Source organism: Mustelus asterias, chromosome 21 (genome assembly GCF_964213995.1).
Source record: "Mustelus asterias chromosome 21, sMusAst1.hap1.1, whole genome shotgun sequence".
NCBI lineage: Eukaryota > Metazoa > Chordata > Chondrichthyes > Carcharhiniformes > Triakidae > Mustelus > Mustelus asterias.
In genome coordinates, this window is record NC_135821.1 from 17694814 (window position 1) to 17718090 (window position 23277).

A 23277-nucleotide genomic window follows, 5' to 3' on the forward strand; every position below is an offset into this window, starting at 1 on the left:
GAACCCCTTCCTCCTTTTCTGCTCTGTCTAATCCCCTCATCATTGGCGGCACGGTGGCACTGTGGTTAGTACTGTTGCCTCACAGTGCCAGGGACCCGGGTTCGATTCCCAGCTTGGGTCGCTGTCTGTGTGGAGTTTGCACGTTCTCCCCATTTCTGCGTGGGTTTCCTCCGGGTGCTCTGGTTTCCTCCCACAGTCCAAAAGACGTGCTGGTTAGGGTGCACTGGCCATGCTAAATTCTCCCTCAGTGTATCCGAACAGGTGCTGGAGTGTGGCAACTAAGGGATTTTCACAGTGACTTCATTGCGGTGTTAATGTAAGCTTACTTGTGACGCTAATAAATAAACTTTAAACATTTTGAACATCTTTATTAAATTTCCTCTTAATCAATTCTATATTAAATAGGAACAGAAGGACATTTATTCAGCCTCTCGAGCCTATTTTGTTGTTCAGTTAGACCATGACTAATACTATAATGCAATGGCTGTGTAATAAAAATCTTATCAAACTCAATTCTGAGATTTTCAATTGACTTCCAATTGACCTCCAGCTTCAACAGCTTTTGGGGCTGGGGAGGGAGAGAGTTCAAGATTTTCACTACTCTTTATGTACTCCCTGATGTTACGCTCCCTTGTTCTGGACTGCTCCACCGGAGAAGCTAGTTTCTCTTTATCTACCCTATCAATTCCTGAGATCATCTTCAGTACCTCAATAAGATTACCCTTAACTTTCTCTACTCAAGGAAGTTCAAGTCCAGGGCTACATCTTCTGGGCTTGCCCACCGCTGGAATCATCACAGGCCGGATGGAAAATTTGAAGGGCCAATGAAAGGTCCATTGACTTCGGGGGTCATTTCTAGGGTGCGTGCCTGGAAATCCTGTCCCCTGTCTCTGCAACCTGCCCTCACAATTTAACCCCTTTGACCCCCATATTATTTATGTGACAAGTCTAGAGGAGCTGGGATTGTAATCCCAGTTTTTCCAGTCCCTCTTGGAGTCAGACAACAAGGACTAGCGAGTCGGTTAGCTCAGTGGCTGGATGGCTGGTTCGTGATGTAGAGCGACACTAACAGCACAGGTTCAATTCCCATACCAGCTGAGGTTATTCATCAAGGCCCCACCTTCTCAAGCTTGCCGCTCACCTGAGATGTGGTGATCCTCAGGTTAAAGCACTACCAGTCAGCTCTCCCCCTCAAAAGGGGCAACCTATGGTCATCTGGGATTACGGCGACTTTACCTCTGTGGACGGCACTGTGGCACAGTGGTTAGCATTGCTGCCTCACAGCACCAGGGACCCAGGTTTGATTGCGGCCTTGGGTGACTGTCTTGTGGAGTCTGCGTGGGTTTCCTCCGGGTGCTTCAATTTCCTTCCACAGGCCAAAGATGTGCCAGTTAGGTGGATTGGCCATGGTGAATGTATGGGGTTACGGGGATAGGGCGCAAGGGAGGGTCTGAATGAGATGCTCTTTCGAAGAGTTGATGCAGACTTGATGGGCCGAATGGCCTCTTCTGCACTGTAGGGATTCTATGGATTCTATGGAAGCTAGGATTACTATCCTGGCTTCTCCGGTCTCTCCACATTATTGAAGTCCATCATGTCTGGTGCCATTTGAGTGAAGCCCTCTCCAAGGTCTTGACATCTTTTCTAAACTGAATTGGGCAGAATATCCCAACTGAGGTCATAGAATCACCCAGCGCAAAAGAGGCCCTTTGGCCCATCAAGTCTGCACCGACACATTAGAAACACCTGAACTCCCATCCAATCCCATCTGCCAGCACTTGGCCCATAGTCCTGAATGTAATGACATGCCCAGTGCTCATCCGGGTACTTTTTAAAGGATGTGAGGCAACCCGCCTCTACCACCCTCCCAGGCAGCGCATTCCAGACCGTCACCACCCTCTGGGTAAAAAGGTTTTTCCTCACATCTCCCCTAAACCTCCTGCCCCTCATCTTAAACCTATGTCCCCTCGTGACTGACCCTTCAACTAAGGGGAACAGCTGCTCCTTAACAACTCTGTCCATGTCGTTACAGCAATTTAGCATAATTCAGCATAATTCCTTGCTTTCACACTCTCTGCTCATTTATAAAGCCCAGGACCCTGGGTACTCTTTTTTCTAACCAGCCTTCTCAAATTGTCCTTCCACCTTTAAACATTTGTGGATGAGAACTCTCAGACTACTGTCTCTGGACCACTGTTAAAATTGTATTGAAAAACGTGTTGATATCACCTCTCCTTGTTCTTCCTTCCAGATTACATCATCTCTCAATACTCTCTCTGGTGTTCAATTTTAGTTGCCACATGTCTGCCGGTTGACCAGTCTGTCTTTGTCCCCCTGACATCTGCCTATTCTCATTGCTGACTGCATTCTCCTTGTTATTCCAGTACAGAACATTGTTTTACTTTGACACCAGGACTAACTCTACCCGCATCGTTGACCACGATCTTATGTTTTTTTGGAGCCAGGGGCTGCCCAAAAGTGTTCCTGAATCCAAATCAGGTAAGTCCTAGCCGAGCCTGGGGCTGCTAGGCCACAGCCAGCCTGATCATTTACTACTGGTGGAGGTTGATGATAGCAATGATACTCAGAGGTAGGGCGGCACGATGGCACAGTGGTTAGCACAGATGCCTCACAGTGCCGGGGGCCCAGGTTCGATTCCCGGCTTGGGTCACTGTCTGTGTGGAGTTTGCATGTTCTCCCGTGTCTGCGTGGGTTTCCTCCAGGTGCTCCAGTTTCCTCCCACAGTCCGAAAGACGTGCTGGTTAGGTGCATTGGCCATGCTAAATTCTCCCTTTGTGTAGCCGAACAGGCACTGGAGTGTGGCGACTCGGGGATTTTCGCAGTAACTTCATTGCAGTGTTAATGTAACCCGACTTGTGACACTAATAAATTAAAAAGAAGGTATTGGGGGAACCCGCACTCACTGCATTGTCAGGTATCGGAAGGATGTCAAGTCCTTAGAGTGATTGCACAGGGTATTTACTGGAATGAGGGACTTTCTGTCTGGAGAAGCTGGGATTGCTCTCAGGAGGTTAACAGAGGTGTTCTAAATTATGAAAGGTGGAGTGAGTGGGGAAGAACTATTTTCAGTGGCCAGTGAGTTAGAAGTCTATTTATCAGTCACAAGTAATGCTTACATTAACACTGCAATGAAGTTACTGTGAAACTCCCCCAGTCGCCACACTCCGGTGCCTATTCGGGTCAATGTGTCTAACTAGCACGTCTTTCGGACTGTGGGTGGAAACTGGAGCACCTGGAGGAAACCCACGCAGACACGGGGAGAACGTGCAAACTCCTCACAGACACCAACCCAAGCCGGGAATCAAACCGGGATCCCTGGAGCTGTGACGCAGCAGCGCTAACCACTGTGCCATCGTGCCGCTCCATAAATGGAGAACTACATCATCATACATAAACAGCAAGGGTGCAAATATAAAATTGTGTTACTTCTTCCAAATGGTGCCACTGGCTGCCCCAGAAATAACCAGAGAATATGTAACCAAAAGAGAAGATGCTGGAAAATCTCAGCAGGTCTGGCAGCATCTGTAAAGAGAGAAAGGAGCTGACGTTTCGAGTCCAGATGACCCTTTGTCAAAGCTAAAAGGCATAGAAAGTGGGAGATATTTATACTGCAGGATGAGGGAATGAAAAGATAGCCACAAAAACAAAGGGAAAGTCTGCTAATGGCAGCCCACAGAGAGAATAGAAGGTGTGAATGGCCAAAGGGCAGAGAAGCTGAAATCAGAGGGTAAACTGTGACAGATGAAGATGTGGGGGGAGGGGGGGGCGGGGGGGAGATGGGTGGGAGAGAGGTAAAATTGAGAAAAAGAGGGAAAGGGGGAAGCAAAGGAAAGGGGAGGAGAGAACCAGAGAATACGTGATTGATTCAAGTTGGTTGTAGGGATTTGGAGTGCACATCCTGATTGGGTGATGGAAGTGGATTCCACAGTGACATTCAAAAGAAAATTGAATAAACATTTGAATGGGGGGGGGGAGATCTGCAGGGCGGTGGGGAAATAGCAGGAGAGTGGGATTAATGTGATGGCTGTCACAGAGCCAGCACAGGTACTGCGAGGAGACTGACTTCCTTCTGTGCTGGATGATTCGATAACCAAGTTGACTCCCTCCACAACTTGAGACTTCAGCACATCAAGCTGAATGTGCAATCTACCTTGAAATAGCCAACTCTGATTGGATGTATTCTTGGGAAATTTCATTACATGACCTTGCACCTCTTAGCAAATCTGAGTCCGAACACACCCCCAGTTAGTCTCTCCCTTACCAATGCTTTACTAGTTAATGAACTAAAGAAAATGACACAGACACACAGGGTGGAATTTTCTGATTCTTTTATCAAAGTGTCAGCATGGACGGGAAAAGCAGGAGTGTTAGACGTCAGCTGCACTTCGGTTTTTCCTACTGTAATAGCTTGAGATGGTAAGTAACAAATTAAAAGATTGGTTGACTGAGAACTATGTACGACCAATGGTTCACCAATACACTATACAGGTCTACTCCCAACAACACCCTGACTCCAGCTGAAGCCGTCCAGCCCCGGGACTGCGCGCCCTTGCTCTCGACTGGCCCAGGTTTGCACGCCCGCGCTCCATTGGTTCCAGCCTGGTCATATGGCCTGTGAAGGATTGCCATTAAAGGGGCCACGTGACCACATCGCCATAGTTTTTTTGACACTTTGAAAAATAAAGTGAAGGGGCAAGTCTCCTGAGGTCATACTGGTGTGGAGGGCTCTGAATGCTGGTACTGCCCCCTGGATTAGCGGGGTAAATGTGTGGGGTTACGGGGATAGGGCCTGGGTGGGATTGTTGTCAGTGCAGACTCGATGGGCCGAATGGCCTCCTTCTGCACTGTAGGGATTCTATGAGTGGGAATATGGCATTGCGATAGAGAATCTGCCATGATCATATTGAATGGCGAAGCAAGCTTGAGGAGCTGAATGGCCTACACCTGTTCCTATTTTCTAGGTTTCTATGCGTTCAAAGGGGCTGCGGAAACAGAGAGACCTGCATGTTCCCGTACATAAATCTTTCAAGGTGGCAGGACAAGATAAGAAGGCTGTTAAAGAAGAGATTGGATCCTTGGATTCATTAATACAGACATAGAGCCCTACAAGAGGAGGGCAATCTAGAATAAGAGGTCATAGTTTTGGGATAAAGGGCTGAGAAAAGAAGAAAGCTGGGTGGTGTGTGGGATGTGAAAGGTTCCTCCATGTCACAACCGTCCAAATAAATTGAAAACAAACAAACCATCAGGTTTAGGGAGGAAGGTGGTGGGGGGAATACATAACCCCAAAAGTCCACAGGTTCTTGGAGGTTTTTATTTTAACTCCTTACTCCTGAGGGTAGTAATCAGAGGTGAAATCAGTCAAGAATTTAAAGCTTCTAATCGAATCCAGTTGCGTTCATAAATATTAAAGTTAGACATTCACAAAACCTTAATTAAAAGCACAACCTGAAACTCAGAATGGTTAATTCTTCTGCATCAGGAAACTGTGGTTAGTAATCCAAACTCCAGCCTTTCCATGAACTGTATCCTCTTCAGTTTAGAATGGCTAATTTTTGTACCATTAGAAATTTGTGAATCATTGCTGGGGCAGCCAGTGGCACCATTTGGAAGAAGTAATACAATTTTATATTTGCACCCTTGCTGTTTATGTATTATCACGTAATTCTACATTTATGGGGCAGCACGGTAGCACGGTGGTTAGCACTGCTACATCACAGTGCCAGGGACCCGGGGTTCAATTCCCGGCTTGGGTCACTGTGCGGTGTCTGCACGTTCTCCCCGTGTCTGCGTGGGTTTCCTCCGGGTGCTCCGGTTTCCTCCCACACTCCAAAGACGTGCTGGTTAGGTGTATTGGTCAGGCTAAATTCTCCCTCCGTGTACCCAAACAGGCACCGGAGTGTGGTGACCACGGAATTTTCACAGTCACTTCATTGCAGTGTGAATGTAAGTCTACTTGTGACAAATAAATAAACTTTACTTTATCCAACCAGAGAAGCCCTGTTACAGCTACAGAGCTCAAAATGCCAGTCTGACTGGTCCATGTGTAACCCTCCATTTCTCACTTATTTAATCTAGAGTTGCCAATCGTCCAGGATAGAGTCATAGAGGCATACAGCACAGAAAAGGCCTTTCGGCCCATCGAGTCTACACCGACAATAACTACCACTACAGATATGCTAATCCTATTTTCCTGCACTTGTCCCATATCCTTGAATGTTATGATATTTCAAGTGCTTATCCAAATATTTTTTCAAGGTTGTAAGTTTTCTGGCCTCCACTCCCTTCCCAGGCAGCGCATTCCAGATTCCCACCACCCTCTGAGTGAAAATGTTTCACCTCAAATCCCCTCTGAATCTCCTGCCTCTCACCCTAAAACTCTGCCCCCTTGTGATTGACCCCTCAGCTAAGGAGAGCAGCTGCTCCCTACTCTACCTATCCATATTCCTCTTAATCTTATACACCTCAGTCATGTCCCCCTCAGCCTTCTCTGCTTTAGAGAAAACAATCCAAGCCTATCCAGACTCTCCTTGTAGCTCAAATACTCCATCCCAGGCAACATCCTGGTGATTCTCCTCTGTACCCCCTCCAGTGCGATCACCTCCAGGATTGTCCTGGAGTCTCAAGGGATTGAAGATCCATTTTCAGATCCATTTGCAAGCAACACCCAAGAGGACAGGGACATTTAAAACAAAAGATCATTTTTCTTTGAATTGTTCATTCTAAAAACATTGGAGCTGGTTGGTTAATAAAAGGCTGACAGTCATGTTGAATCCAATCTGAAGAATCTATTTGCCTTCCAATTGGCCGTAGGACTGCAGCGCGACTGGACGATGGACCAATGGAGGGAGTGTGGGGGGTGGAGCAGTTCGAAGCTGGAGATCATACAATGAAACCTCCAAGAATACAAGCAACCAGATTAGTGGAATTCGCTGAATGCAATGTGGACATTTAATCCCTGGATTCACTTTAACGCCCTCTGTTTTTTACCCCACAGCAAGTAGTCCGACGCTGCAGGTTGCGGTGGTGGGTCTGACTGTCACTGTCGTGGTGGTTATGATGATTGCATTAATTGTATTGCGGTGAGTAGCAGAGGTTGTGCCTAATGAAGAACAGAAGTGAGCAAACTGCCCCCTGCGGGGACCCACTGGTGTGATGGAAGACAACAGGAGTTAAACTTCCATCAAACATTGGCCAGATCACCGTGTAGATATTATACTGAGAGCTAGTTAAACATCTAATCTAATCCCCTATCAGCATCACCCTCTATTCCTTTCTCCCTCATGTATTTATCCATCTTCCTGTTAAATACATCAGTGCTAGTCTATGTGGCAGCAAGTTACACATGCTCACCATTGTCTGGGGAAGGAACTTTCGCTATTTATTTACGTGGAGGTCTTGTGGCGCAGTGGCTCCAGGTTTGAGTTCCACCCCCAGACCTGATGGCCAAGGAAGGTACATTCATAATGTAGCCAATATGTTGAGTATCAACCTGCAAAATCCTTCCAACACGTCATTGACAGGTGAAAAATTACAACATGCTACTGTGCAGAGGGACCTGGGAGTCCTTGTGCATGAATCGCAAAAACTCAGTTTGCAGGTGCAGCAGGTGATCAAGAAGGCGAATGGAATGTTGGCCTTTATCGCGAAGGGGATGGAGTATAAAAGCAGGGAGGTCTTGCTGCAATTGTACAAGGTACTGGTGAGGCCGCAATGGAGTACTGTGTGCAATTTTGGTCCCCTTATTTGCGGAAAGATGTACTTGGAGGGAGTACAGAGAAGGTTCACCAGGTTGATACCGGAGATGAGGAGGTTCGCTTATGAGGAGAGATTGAGTAGATTGGGCCTGTACTCGTTGGAGTTTAGAAGGCTGAGGGGAGATCTTATAGAGACATATAAGATAATGAAGGGGCTAGAGAGGGTAGAGGCAGAGAGATTCTTTCCACTTAGAAAGGAAACAAGAACGAGAGGACACAGCCTCAAAATAAGAGGGAGTCAGTTTAGGACAGAGTTGAGGAGGAACTTCTTCTCTCAGAGGGTAGTGAATCTCTGAAATTCTCTGCCCATTGAAGCATTAAATATGTTTAAGTCACAGGTAAATAGATTTCTGATCAATAAGGGAATTAAGGGTTATGGGGAACGGGCAGGTAAGTGGAACTAAACCACTATCAGATCAGCCATGATCTTATTGAATGGCGGGGCAGGCTCGAGGGGCTAGATGGCCTACTCCTGCCCCTATTTCTTATGTTCTTATGTTCTTATGTAAGAGCGGGAAAGACTCCTGGTCTGCCACGCTTGATGCAGAGTAATCTCCTGTCAACTATAAGCCTCTGGCAACAGGCTCGCAATCTGTTAAAGGTAAAACTTATCATAGAATAGAATCCCAATGGTGCAGAAGGAGGCCATTCGGCCCATTGAGTCTGCACCAACTCTCTGACAGAGTATATTAGCCAGGCCTACTTCCCCGCCCTGTCCCCATAACCCCACACATTTACCATGACTAATCCATCTAATTGCAACGGAAACAAGTGAAAACCTGACAAACTCCACACAGAAGATATTTGTGTCACTTGTGTCACTACTTTTAGGGACACCCTTGGGTTTGGCTGAATCACTGGAAAAACGTCACACGTGGAGCTGGAATTAATTTGCGCTGCCTTTCCCACTGCACACCCCACTTCCCACCACGTGGCTAAAACATTAGGCGGGGTGGAGCAAAGGGGAGAAAAGGCTGCGGGAGACTCGGGGGGGGGGGGGGGGGGGAGCCGGTTAAGGAGAGAGCCAACTGCCTGCCATCAGCCTGGGCAAGGAAAGCTGTTGGGCTGGCTGCTTGACATGGGCCCCACCCATTGCTGGTTTAATCCCAGTGCCAGCAGGAAGTGGGCATTAATTGGCCACTGAAAGGCCTCAGTTGGCCCCTGGAACAGTGGGCTGCTGGATGCCCACTCATCACTGGTAAATTTCAATGGGGGCAGGGGCAGGCCGGTAGGTGGTGGGCACACACCTCCTGAATTTTACATGCCCCCTCGCTTTTAAACCTGCGGCTGAGAGTGTGCCCATCAGACAAGGTGCTATTTGTGACAGCCTTAGTTCCTCACTCATCCCCTTAAACTCTTGTCTTTTTGAAATTAGAACCTTTAGTTATATTTTCTCCTAGCCTATTGCAAGATTTATTCAAATTCTCCTCAAATTGTATTGAATGCCCTCCTCCTGATCATTTTTATTTAGTTTCTGCTACAGAATGGTATATATCTCCAAACGGATACCTACACTATATTTAATATGAACGTGTTCAGTTTGGGACAGCACGGTGGCACAGTGGTTAGCACTGCTGCCTCACAGTGCCAGGGATCCAGGTTCGATTCCGGTCTTGGGTCACTGTCTGTGTAGAGTTTTCACGTTCTCCCCGTGTCTGCGTGGGTTTCCTCCGGGTGCTCCGGTTTCCTCCCACAGTCTAAAGATGTGTGGGTTAGGTTGATTGGCCATGGTAAATTGCCCCTTAGTGTCCCAAGTTGTGTAGGTTAGGGGGATTAGCAGGATAAATAGATGGCGTTACGGGGATAGGGTCTGGGTAAGATGCTCCTTCAGAGAGCTGGTGCAAACACGATGGGCCGAATGGCCTCCTTTTGCACTGTAGCGATTCTATGATTAGATGATGGTTCAACTGCTCCCCTCAGTTCAGTTATTGCCCCGGTGCCCTGTTGTTTTGCAGCCTCCTGGCGTAGTTACAGCTGCATTTTAATTATTTAATAATTAATATGGGTGGCACAGTGGGTTAGCACTTCTGCCTCACAGCGCCAGGGACCAGGGTTCGATTCCCGGCTTGGGTCACTGTCTGTGCGGAGTTTGCACATTCTCCCCGTGTCTGTGTGGGTTTCCTCCGGGTGCTCCGGTTTCCTCCCACATTCTGAAAGACGTGCTGGTTAATTGCATTGACTCGAACAGGCGCCGGAGTGTGGCGACTAGGGGAATTTCACAGTACCTTCATTGCTAATGTAAGCCTTACTTGTGACTAATAAATAAACTTTACTTTATTTAATTTACCAAATGTTACACCATCAGAAAGTACAGGAAGGAACGAAGAATACGTTTAAAGAAATGGTCACACATTTCTAGCGACCAAATCATGCCACTGGAGGGTGATGAGAAGAACAGCATCAACCTGAAGGTAAATCTACTCAGAAACATTAGCAAGCACAAATGGAGGCCGCTAAAAACTTATACAGGATGTGTGTGTTTCACTAAGTCTCTCAGGCTGTACGGATAGTTAGACACAAGAGTTGATCTAAGGTACATGCTGTTTTTATTTATTCCTTCAATGGAAAGTTCTGTTGCTCATCCCTAATTGGCCTTGAACTGAGTGGCTCGCTGGGCCATTTCAGAGGGCACTTAAGAGACAACCACATTGCTGTGGGCCTGGAGTCACATGTAGGCCAGACCGGGTAAAGATGGCAGATTTCCTGCAGCTTAAGGACATTGGTGTTTTTTTATTGTGGGATGTTCCAAAGATGTTCCACATCAATGGGATTAGTTTTCAAATCCGGATATTTATTAATTTTCCATGGTGGGATTTGAATCCATGTCTTGTAGATTACTGGATAAAAGCAAATTACTGCGGATGGTGGGGAATCTGAAACCAAAAGAGAAAATGCTGGAAAATCTCAGCAGGTCTAGCAGCATCTGTAAGGAGAGAAAAGAGCTGACGTTTCGAATCCAGTTTTGACAAAGGGTCACCTGGACTCGAAATGTCAGCTCTTTTGTCCCCTTACAGATGCTGCCAGACCTGCTGAGATTTTCCAGCATTTTCTCTCTTTGGGTTCTTGTAGATTACCAGTCCAGTGATGTTACCAATACACCACCATGGCCAGGATGAATGGCAATTTGGGTGAAGGGTGCTGAGAGGACATGGAAGCGTACCCCAGCAGCAGCCATAAAGCCATTAGGGACATTTACAGCACAAAAGGAGGCCATTGGGCCCATTGAGACTCTGCCAACCTTCTGTAAAGCAATCCAATCAGTTCCATTCTATCCCCTGTAGCCCTGCAAGTTTATTTCCTTCAAGCACCAATCCCGTTTTCTTCTGATATCATTGATTGCCTCTGCTTTCACCACCATGTGGGCAGCGAGTTCCCTTTTGCGGCATTATAAAAGACCTTGTACCTCTTGTCAAAAACTTAAATGTGTCTCCTAGTCCTTTTCATAGATTCATAGACATTTGGAGCACAGAAGGAGGCCATTCAGCCCATTGTGTCGTGCTGGTCAACAAAGATCTGATTACACTAATCCCGTTTTCCAGCGCTTGGCCCATAGCCATGGAAGTTATGATCCTTGTACCATCACCATATAGGAAAAGGCTTCCATTGTTTGCCTTACCCAAACTTGTCATAATCTTGTACACCTCTATCAAATCTTCCCACAATCTCCTTTGCCCCACGGAGAACAACCTCAGCTTCTCCAACCTAACCTTGTAGCTAAAATACCCCATTTCTAGAAGCATTTGGGTAAATCTCACCTCAGCCTCTCAAAGACCCTCACATCCTCCCAAAAGTTGTGGCGGTTAGAACTGGGACCAAAGCTTTATAAATGCTCAGCATAACATTTCCCGCTTTTGTTTTCAATATCTCCATTTATGAAGCACCAGATCGCATCGGTTTTGCTAACCACACTCACAATATATCCTGCCTCATTCAGTGACCTGTGTACATGCATCCCTGGTCCCTGTGTTCCTGCAAACAAAGAACCATTGAATTTTCTTCCTCAAGGTTGATAGCGGGAGTTGGAAAAATTCCCAGCTGAGAGTGATACCAATAGGTGGCAAGTTATAAAGCCATAGACTCTCTCACAGTATATGTGACTAATCCACTCTATCTTGTATCTCAAGATCGAAGAGGACAAGAGAAAAGAAAGCCTTGTGCCTTTATGGAGAGCAAAATATGACAAAAAGGTATTGTGACTTGGTTTTAAAATTCTCATCCTTGTTTTCAAATCCATCCATAGCTTCCTCCCTCCTTACACTCTTCCAGCCTTATAATCCTGCAAGATATCGACATGAATTTCCATCGCTCTGCCATTGGTACCTGTGCCATTGCCAGCCAAAGCCTCGAGCACTGAAATTCCCTCCCGAAATCTCTCAGCACTTTTTTTTAACGTCAGTCACTTCCTTTAAAACCTGCCTGTATGAGCAAACCTTTGACGCCTGTCCCCAATATCTGCGTATGTGGCTGAATGTCAAATTCTGTTTGATCATTTTTCATTTACTTATTATTTTCATGGGATGTAGGTGTTGCTGGCTGGGCCAGCATTTGTCGCCCATCCTTAATTGTCCTTGAACTGAGTAACTTGCTCGGCCATTTCAGAGGGCAAGTAATAGTCAACCACATTGCTGTGGTTCTTGAATGCGTGTAGACCAGCCCAGGTAAGAATGGCAGATTTTTTCTTTATTCATTCATGGGACATGGGTGTCGCTGGCTGGCCAGCATTTATTGCCCATTCCTAGTTGCCCAAAGGCAGTTGAGAGTCAACCACATTGCTGTGGCTCTGGAGTCACATGTAGGCCAGATTAGGTAAGGACGGCAGATTTCCTTCCCTAAAGGACATTAGTGAACCAGATGGGTTGGTTGTTCCGATAATTGACAATGGTTTGATAGTCATCAGTAGATTCTCAATTCCAGATATTTTTTATTGAATTCAAATTTCACCATCTGCCGTGGCAGGATTCGAACCCGGGTCCCCAGAACATTAGCTCAATTTATGGATTAATGGTCTAACGATAATACCACTAGGCCATTGCCTCCCCTCCCATTCCCTAAAGGACATTAGTGAACCAGATCAATTTTTATGATCAATGAACAATAATTTAATGGCTGCCAATACTGATACTGGCTTTTGATTCCTGATTTTTTTTTATTCATTGGATTTTAAATCCATCAGCTACTATGTGGGGGGATTTGAACCTGTGTTCCCAGTGCAGTAACCTGGGCCTCTGGGTGACATTGCCACTATGCCACCATCTTTCCTCTAATAGTGAGAGCTTGTGCAGCACCTTGGGATACTTTATTCCATTCAAGGTGGTATATCAATGCAAATTGTTGCTTGTTACCCTATTCCAAAAATTACAAATGTAAAATGTACAGTATAAATGTGCTCAATATTGAAATAACTCCTCCGAGACTAGTGTCCCTTCACTAAATGTAGATTTACATAGCCAGCAACACTCAGACAGGTCCTTCCTCATACAGAGTATAAATCCAGAGTGCCAGTAACCCTGACACTCCACATTACATACATAAGCAGGCCTCCCTGTTTAGACAAGCCATTACTGTCTTAATCTGGGAGCTCATATTCGAAGAGGTCCACATCATGGGCCTCGTTAAGGTCATTACAAATATCATTGCCCACTGCCCAACAACCACGTAATGAGCCTGCTGCCACCTGGGATAGCATGTACCAGGCTGCTTCCTCGGTGTGGGCATAAAACATTCCTCGCAAGAATATCCGGCTTGCAAACCTGAAATCCAGGCTGACGAAGGATCTGGAGTGAAATCTTTTATACCCTCTTTCAGATTGTCGTCTTGAAGAAGCTGAAACACCAGGACGGCAACTTCACTGTGAGGCAAAAGATCGAACTCAACAAGGTAAACCTCATCCAACGCTTGCCCCAGTTCTCAGTGCACTGGGCATCATTTGTAACACACGTACAGAAAGATTTGTAAATCTAGAGCACCTTTCACGATGCAGTTTAAGGTGTTTTACAGCCAATTTCAATACTTGTAGGCATCCTTATATTGATGGAAATGCAGCAATCAATTTCATAGAATCATAGAATCCTACAGTGCAGAAGGAGGCCATTCGGCCCATCGAGTCTGCACCGACCACAATCCCACCAGGCCCTATCCCCATAACCCCATGTATTTACCCTATCTAGTCCCCCAGACACTAAGGGGCAATTTAGCATGGCCAATCCAACTAACCCGCACATCTTTGGACTGCGGGGGGAAACCGGAGCACCCGGAGGAAACCCACGCAGACACGGGGAGAACGTGCAGACTCTGCACAGACAGTGACCCAAGCCAAGAATCTAACCTGGGTCCCTGGCGCTGTGAGGCAGCAGTGCCAACCACTGTGCCACCATGCCGCACAGCAGACTCCCACAAGCAGCAATGAGCTAATGACCAGTGATGCAGTGATGCATCACTGGTCATTAGCTCATTGCTGCTTGTGGGAGCATAGAATCATAGAATGATTTCAGTGCAGAATGAGGCCATTCAGCCATTCATACATCTGCCTGTCTTCCTTTTCCCCATAGTTCTGCAAATTTTCCCTTTTCAAATAGTGATCCAATTCCATTTTGAAAGCCTCTGCTTCCACCACACTCTCAGGCAGTGCATTCCAGGTCCTAACCATTGCTATGTGAAAATGTTTCTCCTCGTGTCTCCATTGCTTCTTTTGCTGGTTACCTTAAATCAGTGCCCTCCTCCGGTTCTCAATCCTTCCACCAAAGGGAACAGTTTCTCTATCTGGACCCTGTCCAGACTCCTGGGCTGGAATTTTACCGTCCCGCCCGCCTCGGGAATCAGAGCGGGCGAGTGGCGGACAATGGGAAGGTCCGTTGACCTCGGGTGGGATTCTATGGTTTTGAGACGAGTGAGGCTGCCCCTCATGATTTTGAACATCTCGATCAAATCTCCTCTCAACCTTCCCTCCCCCAGGGAGAGCAGTCCCAACTTCTTCAATCTTTCTAAGTAACTGAAGTTCCTCATGCCTAGAACCATTGTCAAGTATCTTTTCTGCCCTCCAGTGCTTTCATATTTTTCCTAAAGGGTGGTGCCCAGTACTGGATGCAATCACCCAACTGAGGCCAAACCAGTGTTTTAAACAGGTTTAACATAACTTCTTTGATGTTGTACTCTCTGCCCCTACAGAACGCTGGCACAGTGGTTAGCACTGCTGCCTCACAGCGCCAGGTTCGATTCCCGGCTTGGGTTACTGTCTGTGTGGAGTCTGCATGTGCTCTGTGGGTTTCCTCCGGGTGCTCTGGTTTCCTCCCACAGTCTGAAAGACGTGCTGATTAGGGTGGCCGTGCTAAATTCTCCCTCAGTGTACCCGAACAGGCGCCGGAGTGTGACGACTAGAAGATTTTTACAGTAAGCCTACTTGTGACATTAATAAATAAACTTAAACTCACTGATAAAGCCCAGGATATCGTCCGCTTTATTAACCGCATTCTCAACCTGTCCTACCAACTTCAATGATTTATGCACATATTAAACTCAGGTCTCTCTGCTCCTACTTTAGAATTGTACCCTCTATTTTATATTGTCCCTCTGCGTTCTTCCTACCAAGTCAATCACTTCACAGTTCTCTACATTAAATATCATCTTCCACTTGTCCACCCATTCCACCAACTTGTCTATGTCCTTTTGAAGTTATACACTATCCTCCTCATGGTTCTCAATGCTCCCCAGTTTCATATTAACCACAAATTTTGAAACTGTGCCCTGTTTTAATACCAGGAAGAGCTGGGGTCCTAAAATGGATCCCTGGGGAACTGCACTATAGACCTTCCTCCAATCTGAAACACAACCATTCCCCACTACTCTATGTTTCCAGCCACTCAGCCAATTTCGTACCCATGTTGTTGCTGCCCCTTTTATTGCATGAGCTTTAACTTTGCTCACAGATCTGTTGAGGGATAAATATTGAGCAGGGGACACCAGGGAGAACTCAGAGTTCACACACTCGTTGCCAAAGAAACAAATGTGATGTGAGAAAACAACTTTTCCACACAGCCAGTGGTTGGGGTCTGGAAGGCGCTGCTTGGAAGTGTGGTGGAGGCAGGTTCAATCGGGGCATTCAAGAGGGCATTCCATGATTATTTGAATAGAAACAACGTGCAGGGCCATGGGGGAAAGGGCAGGGGAATGGCACTAAGTCATAATGCTCATTTGGAGAGCCAGTGCAGACATGATGGGCGGAAAGTGCCATGGGATCTTTTACATCTATTCAAGAGGACAGATAGGATCTTGGTTTAATGTCTCATCCTGTCATTGCTGCACTCCCTCAGTACTAGGCTGGAGTGTCAGTGTTGATCACATGTCATTGGAATAGGACTTGAACCCACAACATTCCAACTCAGAGGTGAGACAGTGAACCACAGCATGGCGTAGTACAGTCCATACTCTGTGTCATTATTCACCCCTAACATGGGCAGCCATGAAAATTGAGTTAACCATTAACAATCATTCTAATCACCATAGCTATCCATTGAAAAGATGCTGCGTTAATTTTTTTTATTCTTACATGGGATGTGGATGTCACTGGCTGAGCCAGCAACTGTTGCCCATTCCTAATTGCCCTTGAACTAGACCATTTCAGAGAGCATTTAAGAGTCAACCACACTGCTGTGGCTCTGGAGTCACATGTAGGCCAGACCAGGTAAGGACGGCAGATTTCCTTCCTTAAAGGATATTAGTAATCCAGATGAATCTTGCGACAATCGACAATGGTTCCTTGGTCATCAGTAGATTCTTAATTCCAGATATTTTATATTGAATTCAAATTCCACCATTTGCCGTGGCGGGATTCGAACCCGGGTCCCCAGAACATTAGCTGAGTTTCTGGATTAATAGTCTAGTGACAAAGCCATTTCCATTTAAAGTGGGTCGATCATTTTGTGCATTTCAGTACTTTCCAATTTTAAAACGTCATCAAATTTCTCGGAAAGTCAGGTCTATAGGCAGCTCCATCAGCTGTTCACACTAATAATTGTCCTAGTTAATTTGTTATTACCACTTCTTGTAGTGTTACTAGTGAGTGGAAAAATCACACTGGCATGGATGTGCGTGCTATATGCGATGGGGACTGGATGCAATAGTAGGTGTTGCATTGTATCATATCCTCTGTAACACGCGGTTCTGCATCCCGTTGGGGGAGGGGGGGTCTGCCTACCCAGGGTTGGGGGGGCGGTCAGTGGAGGGGGTGGGTGATTGTCACAGCTGTGGGGGGAGGTGGAGATTGCAGTGCTCCGGGACAGGACGGGGGTCGGGGGTCAGGGCTGGCCTGGGATTGGTCGTGGGGGCCGCGATCAGGCCGTGGATGGGGGTGTAGGGGCAGCAGTGTGAGGATCCTGGGCTGTCAGCGATCGAGATGGCCAGCAAACTGCAGTCTGACAGTGCGGGGGCCACAGTGCACGCGGAGAGTTCCGGAACTGTCAGACTCTGGCATGAATAGCGCCCCCCCCCCCACCCACCCCACCAAGCTTTTAATGAGATTCACGATTGTGGCCTCTGCAGTGCACAGAGTGCGGGGAGATTTGTGTCTGAACTCCCACTGAAAAAACAATCGTGATTTACACCAGTTTTCCCGCCAATTCAGCACTGAGAATTTTGGGGGGAGAATTGGGCACAAAGTCCTGGAGCGGGACTCAAACTTGGAGCTTCTGACTCAGGCAGGAAAGCTACCGCTTGGGCCCCAAGACTTCCTATGAGAGCAGGTCGGAGGACCAAATCTAATCAAGAATAAAGAAAGTTAGAGTTGAAACCCAGATGGACTATAAATAGAACATTGTGTAACCGAAGGAAATGGACTCTTAACCCGGAGCAACTCTCTTTACACTCTTCACACGATCATTTATGAAGCATCTTGAGACTTTTTAGTCCATTAAAGATGTTATGTAAATGCATGTTGATGTTGGGAAGGTCTGAGTGCAATGCATAAGCCTTTGAAAGGTGGCAGGACAAGTCAATAAAAGCCTACAGCATCCTGCCCTTTTGATAACTTACACCATCAGAATGGTCATTTAACACAATGGGGCGAATATTTCCATTCCGCCTGTCACAAGAATCATAGCGGGCCAGGGGCAGACCATGGAAAGGTCTGTTGACTTCAGGCGGGATTTTCCAGTTGCAGGGCGAGCATGCCGGGAAAATCCCAACCAATGTGTTGTTATGATCAGTCTGGAAGTGTGGTGGAAGCAGATTCAGTAATCACTTTCAAGGCAATTTTTAAAAAAAGTTTATTTATTAGTCACAAGTAGGCTTACATTAACACTGCAATAAAGTTACTGTGAAAATCCCCTAGTCACCACACTCCGGCGCCTGTTCGGGTACACTGAAGGAGAATTTAGCATGGCCAATGCACCTAACCCGCACATCTTTGGACTGTGGGAGGAAACCGGAGCACCCGGAGGAAACACACACAGACACGGGGAGATTGTGCAAACTCCACACAGACAGTGACCCAAGCCGGGAATCGAACCCAGGTCCCTGGCACCGTGAGGCAGCAGTGCTAACCACTGTGCCACCGTGCCGCCTGCAAGTGGATAAATACTTGAAGAGTAAAACTTTGCAGGGCTATGGGGAAAGGAACAAGTCCAAAGAGAGGGCACAGGCAAACATGGGAAAAATAGCCTCCTGTATCATTCTGTGATTATTAAACAGCTCGCTACAAAATTCTAAACAAAATTATTTCTCTTTCAGCTGCTGCAAATTGATTATTATAATTTAACCAAATTCTACGGCACGGTGAAGCTTGACTTTGAGATATTCAAAGTGGTTGAGTTCTGCGACCGAGGATCACTGAGGGTAAGTCAGCCGAGAGTCTCCTTCGCTTTAATGGGGGCACGTTGAAATGGTTGGTGCTTTCCTTGGCTTGGCAGCCAATAGATTTGCGACTAGTTGCTGGGAGGAGGGTGGTGTGAGGGAGATTAGAAAACGAGTCCTGGTTCTTGGTCGTTATCCTGTAAAGTCTCCTGGAAATCAGAAACAGTTGTGTGTTTGATTAGGACAAGATCAAACTTGTCTGTGTTGCCCCTGTAATCAAAAACCCTGACAACATTAGTTAACACATGAAACAATGCTCACTTGAGTATGGCCTACTTGTTGAACCCAGGAAAAGAAGTGAGCAACTTGGGGAAAGGGAGATATATGAATTTGCATTTATATAGTAACTTTCATGACCTCAGGAAGTGCCTTTTACAGACACTGAGCTACTTTTTAAAGTGCAGTCCCTGTTGTAATGTAGGAAATGCAGGAGCCAGTCTGAGTACAGCAAGATCCCACAAACAGCAATGTGATAATAGAACATAGAACAGTACAGCACAGTACAGGCCCTTCAGCCCTCGATGTTGTGCCGAGCTTTGTCCGAAACCAAGATCAAGCTATCCCACTCCCTATCATCCTGGTGTGCTCCATGTGCCTATCCAATAACCACTTGAAAGTTCCTAAAGTGTCCGACTCCACTATCACAGCAGGCAGTCCATTCCACACCTCAACCACTCTCTGAGTAAAGAACCTACCTCGGACATCCCTCCTATATCTCCCACCATGAACCTTATAGTTATGCCCCCTAGTAACAGCTACATTCACCCGAGGAAATAGTCTCTGAACGTCCACTCTATCTACCCCCTCATCATCTTATAAACCTCTATTAAGTCGCCTCTCATCCTCCTCCGCTCTAAAGAGAAAAGCCCTAGCTCCCTCAACCTTTCCTCATAAGACCTCCCCTCCAAACCAGGCAGCATCCTGGTAAATCTCCTCTGCACTCTCTCCAATGCTTTCACATCCTTCTTATAGTGAGGTGACCAGAACTGCACACAATATTCCAAATGTGGTCTCACCAAGGTCCTGTACAGTTGCAGCATAACCCCATGGCTCGTAAACTCAAACCCCCTGTTAATAAACGCGAACACACTATAGGCCTTCTTCATAGCCCTATCCACTTGAGTGGCAACCTTCAGAGATCTGTGGATATGAACCCGAAGATCTCTCTGTTCCTCCACATTCCTCAGAACCCTGCCATTGACCCTGTAATCCGCATTCAAATTTGTCCTACCAAAATGAATAACCTCGCACTTATCAGTCTTAAACTCCATCTGCCATTTTTCAGCCCAGCTCTGCATCCTATCAATGTCTCTTTGCAGCCTACAACAGCCCTCCACCTCATCCACTACTCCACCAATCTTGGTGTCATCAGCAAATTTACTGACCCACCCTTCAGCCCCCTCCTCCAAGTCATTGATAAAAATCACAAATAGCAGAGGACCCAGCACTGATCCCTGTGGAACACCGGTGGTAACTGGTCTCCAATCTGAAAATTTTCCATCCACCACCACCCTTTGTCTTCTATGAGATAGCCAGTTACTTATCCAATCAGCCAAATTTCCCTCTATCCCACACCTCCTTACTTTCTTCATGAGCCGACCATGGGGAACCTTATCAAACGCCTTCCTAAAATCCATGTATACGACATCAACTGCCCTACCTTCATCTGCACACTTAGTTACCTCCTCAAAGAATTCAATCAAATTTGTGAGGCAAGACTTACCCTTCACAAATCCATGCTGACTATCACGGATTAAGCTGCATCTTTCCAAATGGTCATAAATCCTATTCCTCAGGACCTTTTCCATTAACTTACCGACCACCGAAGTAAGACTAACCGGCCTATAATTACCAGGGTCATTTCTATATAATGATCAGATAGTCTATTTTAATGATGTTGATTAAGGGATTAATATTGGCCAGGACATTGGGGGTAACCTCTCCCTCCTGTTAGCCAGTTAGTGAAGAAGGAGAACGTGCAAACTCCGCACAGTCACCCATGGCCGGAATTGAAGGCGGATCCCTGGTGCTGTGAGGCAGCAGTGCTAACCACTGTGCCACTGTGCTGCCATGAACCAGTCCTTGTGGTAGTGAGTTTCACATCCTGACCATTCTGAGTGAATAAATATCCCCTGAATTGGACAGCATGGTGGCACAATGCTGCCTCACACCACCAGGGACCCGGGTTTGATTCCTGCTTGGGTCACTGTCTGTGTGGAGTCTGCACGTTCTCCCCGTGTCTGCGTGGGTTTCCTCCGGGTGCTACGGTTTCCTCCCACAGTCCAAAAGACGTGCTGGTTAGGTGCATTGGCCATGCTAAATTCTCCCTCTGTGTACCCGAACAGGCGCCGGAGTGTGGCGGCTAGGGGATTTTCACAGTAACTTCATTGCAGTGTTAATGTAAGCCTACTTGTGACTAATAACTAAACTTTACGTTAATTCCCTGTTGAGTTAATTAGAGACTATTTTCTATTTTGGCTCACAATTTTGACCTCACTCAGAAGTAGAAACATTTATTCTATGTCTACCCTCTTGAACCGCTTCATAATCTTAGAAGACCCCAACAGGAAAAGTAAAAGAGAACGACCATTGTCAGGTGATCTGTGAGCATCGAGCGGCTGGTGATCCACAACACTTGCTGCATCTGAACTGCAACAAGTGCCAAACTTCAATGATCAAGATCACCAAATTGGTCACTGCACCAACTGTTGACTCCTCCTGATGGTGTTGAATTTTCTGTTGTTTCTCTCAGGATGTTCTGAATGACACAGTATCATATCCTGATGGCACCTTCATGGACCTGGAGTTCAAGATATCGGTCATGTATGATATCGCAAAGGTAGGCTCTGCCACTGCAAGTCCTCATGAAGAGCAGTTTTAGGCTGATTGTTGAAAGATTGGAGGTGACTGGTCAATGTTTTAGTGGTTGACTATTTTTTAACCTTTGCTGCAAAAGGAACAAACTCAGCTGTTCCAAAAATAATTCCTATTTAAAAGCTTGGTGAAATCTTCATTGGTTTCAGTACAAATAAAAATGAGGTCACACCCTCCTGATCGCTGTCCAGTAATCCCTGATGCTTGTGCATGTAACTGTACATGTACGTGAGTGAATGTGTGTCTGTGTGTCCGTCTGTGCACGTGTGTAAATGTGTGGTAGTCTGCGCATGTGTGTGTTTATCTGTAAGTCTGCGTGTGTGTGAATGTGTTTTTGTGTGTTAGTGTACGTATGTTTGTGTTAGTGTGTGTGTGTGTGTGCTAGTCTGTGTTCCCTCTACACTCCCATCAAACACTCCCAGGACAGGTACAGCATGGGGTTAGATACAGAGTAAAGCTCCCTCTACACTGTCCCCCATCAAACACGCCCAGGACAGGCACAGCACAGGGTTAGAAATAGAGTAAAGCTCCCTGTACACTGTCCCCATCAAATACTCCCAGGAGAGGTACAGCACAGAGTAGATACAGGGTAAAGCTTCAGCTACACTGTCCTCATCAAACACTCCCAGGGCAAGTACAGCACAGGGTTAGATACAGAGTAAAGCTCCCTCTACACTGTCCCCATCAAGCACTCCCAGGACAGGCACAGCACAGGGTTAGAAATAGAGTAAAGCTCCCTCTACACGGTCCCCATCAAACACTCCCAGGAGAGTTACAGCACAGGGTTAAATACAGAGCATAGCTCCCTCTACACTGTCCCCATCAAACACTCCCAAGACAGGTACAGCATGGGGTTAGACTCAGAGTAAAGCTACCTCTACCCTGCCCCCATCAAACACTTCCAGGACAAGTACAGCACGGGGTTAGATACAGAATAAAGCTCCCTCTACACTGTCCCCATCAAACACTCACCTGACGAAGGAGCAGCGCTCCAAAAGCTAGTGGCATTTGCTACCAAATAAACCTGTTGGACTTTAACCTGGTGTTGTTAGACTCCTTACTGTGCCCATCAAACACTCCCAGGACAGGTACAGCATGGTGTTAGATACAGAGTAAAGCTTCCTCTACACTGTCCCCATCAAACATGCCCAAGACAGGTACAGCACAGAGTTAGGTACAGAGTAAAGCTTCCTCTACACTGTCCCCATCAAACACTCCCAGGACAAGTACAGCACGGGATTAGAAATAATCAGTTAGCTATTAACTAATCCATCGATCACTGACATTCACCAGGTGCTGCTAAAATGATCTGTGTTGTATGGCTTACCTTAAGTCATGTTTAAAGAATGATTCTTGCTACCATCTCGTTCAATTGCTGACTGCTTTATTGGCCTTTATTTTTAAGGGTATGTCATATCTACATTCAAGCAAAATCGAAGTGCACGGGAGCCTGAAATCCACAAATTGTGTTGTGGACAGTCGGATGGTGGTGAAAATGACCGATTTTGGTTGTAATACCATTGCCATGCCACCGAAAGGTGAGCTGTAGGAATCGTGAGCTAAGAACAGAAACTGCTGTAACATTCCATTCATTAACCTCTTTCATGTGACAAACCATCCCAAACCAATTTACTGGATAGAGATGGATCGCAATAAGAAGTAGTGGAGAGCTTAACTGCACACTTCTTGTATCTGGGATAACCAGTCATGCAGGGCGGCACGGTGGCACAGTGGTTAGCACAGCTACCTCACAGCGCCAGGGACCTGGGTTCAATTCTGGCCT

The 23277-nt window shown here is 46.5% G+C and overlaps 1 protein-coding gene across 1 annotated transcript in view; it reads left to right on the forward strand.

The window, feature by feature from the left end:
* The window catches only part of LOC144509518 (guanylyl cyclase C-like), an 89796-nt gene that overhangs the window by 38048 nt on the left and 28471 nt on the right, over positions 1-23277 (forward strand). The window contains exons 11-18 of the mRNA XM_078238425.1: positions 2385-2499; positions 7019-7103; positions 10084-10189; positions 11903-11965; positions 13584-13655; positions 18498-18602; positions 21373-21459; positions 22900-23032. Of these exons, the coding sequence (XP_078094551.1) occupies positions 2385-2499; positions 7019-7103; positions 10084-10189; positions 11903-11965; positions 13584-13655; positions 18498-18602; positions 21373-21459; positions 22900-23032 (766 nt within the window). The remainder of the gene's footprint in view (positions 1-2384; positions 2500-7018; positions 7104-10083; positions 10190-11902; positions 11966-13583; positions 13656-18497; positions 18603-21372; positions 21460-22899; positions 23033-23277) is intronic.